The sequence below is a fragment of the Octodon degus genome, unplaced genomic scaffold, assembly GCF_000260255.1.
Source record: "Octodon degus isolate 3935 unplaced genomic scaffold, OctDeg1.0 scaffold00146, whole genome shotgun sequence".
Lineage (NCBI taxonomy): Eukaryota > Metazoa > Chordata > Mammalia > Rodentia > Octodontidae > Octodon > Octodon degus.
Window position 1 is genome coordinate 5044918 of NW_004524722.1, and position 3486 is coordinate 5048403.

Below are 3486 nucleotides of genomic sequence, written 5' to 3' on the forward strand. Positions count from 1 at the left end.
TTCACTACTCCTGACAGCTCTCTTCTGTCCTAGTATTGTACAAAAAGAATCAGCTATGTTCTTCTAAGGAAACTTTATGACTGGTGGCTAATAATAGTGTTGCTTTACTTTCTTTCTTCAGAATACTAATATTCCTACCAATAGTCATACTATTATATTTTGCAAAAAATAATATAAAAATTATTGTGATGAATGTCTGATTTGTGCAACCTTCTCTAAATAGACCCCTCTTTCCATTATCCACTTTGTTCCTGACATTTACCTCTATGTTTAAATTCTTTCATATGCTTTCTTTGAACAGATTTTTATTTTTCTAGCTTTAAAAATAATGTTTTCAGAGTATTTTAAATCTCTTCTCAGAGGCAATGTGACCATTTTGTCTACAGTAGCCCCCCCATTATTTATTCTGCCAGAATGATTTATTCAACTCTGACATAACACATTTTCACAATGACTCCAGATTCTCTATCTCTAGTAATTATGGGTTATATGAAACACATAGTACTTATGCTCTGAGGACACTTGTCATGATTGGTCCTTAGTAGGCATTCAGTATATACTTGCTTAAATAATCTTTTCTTGTTAGGAGTCCATCTCTTGTAAGACTAGTAATCTTGATTCATGACTATTACAAGGTATGTGTTGCCACTGACATAGAAATAATTGAAGATATTTCCTAAATTTTAATTAAAATTTTCACACAGGAAAATTGCATTTGGGAGTAATGCATATGGGAGTTGCAAATGCATCACCTTCTTCTGAAGTAGGCTGATGTGTAATCTGTACAAACAGCAATGAAGATGTTTCTATGTACCAATCAGGGAAACTTACAACTGAATATTTTCCCTTTTCTTGACTTTTTATTATGTACATGTAGATAGGGAAATCTTCACAGTTTGTCATCAAAATTAATGAAAATAGACTATTAAATGATTGAACTCATTCCAATTTAAAGCCCTGGATTTCAATTTAATTTATGTCACTGGATAGTTCCTTATAGTTTCAAACTTTGTCAAGATCATAATAAATTAACAATAGTCACACCAAACCATGTGCAGCAATTCTTCATTTTTTTCTCTCACCTTTAATTATGGGAATTGCTATAATACAGACAATATTCTGAAGATGCAGGAACAGTTTGCTTTAAATCAATAACAGAGTGGTATCTTTTATAAGAACAAGGATTGAAAAGGAAATCTTCTTAAAGTTTCAAAATTACTTTCAAAAATATCAATAGATCCATTTCCACTAAGAAAAGAGCTACAGAGAGGAGTCTGATAAAGACCAATACAAGTAATAACATAAATGACTATTTTGGAAGTTGAATTTAGTAGAACATCACAGACACAATAGTCTTGAGCATGAGCTTTTGTTACCCTATTAAGTATTTTAGATATAAAAGTATTACATTCTAACCAAGATAATGTCGATCAGCATATGGCAAAGTCAGTTAAAATGATCACAAATATGAGCATACTATTTTCCTTTCAGAAGTCATAGAAACATGTTAAGGGAAGACTTCATTATTTTAGAATTTGAGAGATGTCAAGACTTGGAGAAAACGTTCTCTGATTCTCTTGGTTCTTACACCATAGATCAATGGGTTCACCATAGGTGGTACAAGGAGGTAGATGTTGGCCACAAAAATGTGAATATGAGGAGCCACTCTGTGCCCAAACCTATGAGTAAGGAAGGAGAAAAAGGCTGGGGTGTAGGCTACTAAGATCACACAAACATGGGATCCACAAGTGCCCAAGGTCTTGAGTCGCGCAGCCTTAGATGGAAGATGGAATACAGTGTAAAGAATAATAACATAAGAACATATGATTAACATGAAATCTAATCCCCCAGTTAAGAAGGCAGCAGTTAAGCTGTACATTCTGAAGTTCCTGGTCTCTTTACAGGCAAGCTTGATCAAGGCCATGAATTCACAGTATGTATGAGGAATGATTTGAGTTCTGCAGTAAGGAAGCCACCGAAGCATGAATGGCTGAGGGCTAAAAAGCAAAGCCCCACGAAAAACAATAGCTAGTCCCATATTCCGGATGACTCTACGTGTCAGAATAATGGAATGTTTCAGAGGATTGCAGATGGCTACGTAGCGGTCAAAGGCCATAGCCAAAATAAATCCTGAGGCCATGCTGCATAGTGAATGGATGAGGAATACTTGTAAAAGGCAGGCTTCAAGATAGATTGTTCTGTCATGGAACCAAAAAATACTGAGGATTTTAGGCATAGCAGTAGTTGAGATGATTAGGTCAGCCACAGAGAGCATGCAAAGAAAAAAGTACATGGGCTCATGCAGGTTGGCGTCTGTTTTGATAATGAAAAGAATAAAGAAATTTCCCAAGAGAGCACATAGGTAAACAAGACAGAAGGGGATTGATAGCCAGATGTGGATGGCTTCCAATCCTGGGATACCAAGGAGAATAAAAGTATTAGGGTGGATATTACTATTATTTGATAATGGCATGATGAGTATTACTAGGTGTGCTCAGGGGTGGAATCATGAAAATTTTTTCATATTTATTTCTATTAAGATCTTGATGAATGTATAAATTTATGTAGAATACCTGAGAAATATTTTTTACTTCAAAGGTTAAAAGCCATATAGGATCTAACACTTAATTTTTAATTTTAAAGGTCAACATTAGGCACAAACAAATAATTATATTTACACCTGATTCTATAGCATTTAAAGTTATGTGGATAAGTAGTCCTACTGACCAAGATATAGAGAAATTATTCCACTTGTATTAATCAAAGAATTCGTAGAGAAGTGAAGTTTTGTTCTGAAGCATTCTGGACCTTTAAAATAAACAAATGAAAGATAACTATTTCTTGGTCTCGCATATATGGTATCTATAAATATTAAATTCATAGAAATTAGGAATAGATGATGGTTATGGGGAGCTTGGGGTTTGGGCAGATATTTTTACTTGTTTATGTCTGTCATGTATCATAAAACAAGTAACTGAGTCTATTGTGGTAACTTGATAAAAGAAAGTACCAGAGTGTTATACTTAAATTGTTTAAAAACAACTCTTTTTTTATATCTTCGCAACAAGAAAGCTTCAAAGTTTCCAAATCAATCTGTGAGCAGTGGTTGAAAGTTGCACATCAAGGGATAGGAATGAGATTTTTTAGTTGGAAATTTTTTATGATATGATTCTTATAACATTGTAGCATTTTACTGAAAAATAATTCTGTAGTGATATGTCAAATCATTATAAACTTTCTTTTCATTTTTATTCATCTCAAGCTACTTTTTAATATTCTTTTTATAGGCATTTAAAGTATATTGCTTGTAGTACTTCTAAACACTGATAATCATTCAAAGCTGCACATATGTGCAAACGTTACAAGGGATATTTTTAATGCATTTGAATTTTCGTAGTGAAATTCAAGCCTTCAGTGAATCACTCTAACAGAATTTATTCATCAAAACAATTTTTAAAATGTTAAAGTGGTGATATTATAGAATGA

At 33.2% G+C, this 3486-nt stretch overlaps 1 protein-coding gene across 1 annotated transcript; it reads right to left on the bottom strand.

The window, feature by feature from the left end:
- Positions 1-1528: 1528 nt before the first annotated feature.
- Positions 1529-2479, bottom strand: LOC101591849 (putative olfactory receptor 52P1). The gene has a single exon (XM_004642095.2). The coding sequence runs from the start codon at positions 2471-2473 to the stop codon at positions 1529-1531; it is 945 nt and encodes a 314-aa protein (XP_004642152.1). The 5' UTR covers positions 2474-2479.
- Positions 2480-3486: the final 1007 nt, after the last annotated feature.

Excerpts from the sequence above, each read along its gene's own strand:
- LOC101591849 (XM_004642095.2), bottom strand. The coding sequence starts at position 2,473 with ATGCCATTATCAAATAATAGTAATATCCACCCTAATACTTTTATTCTC.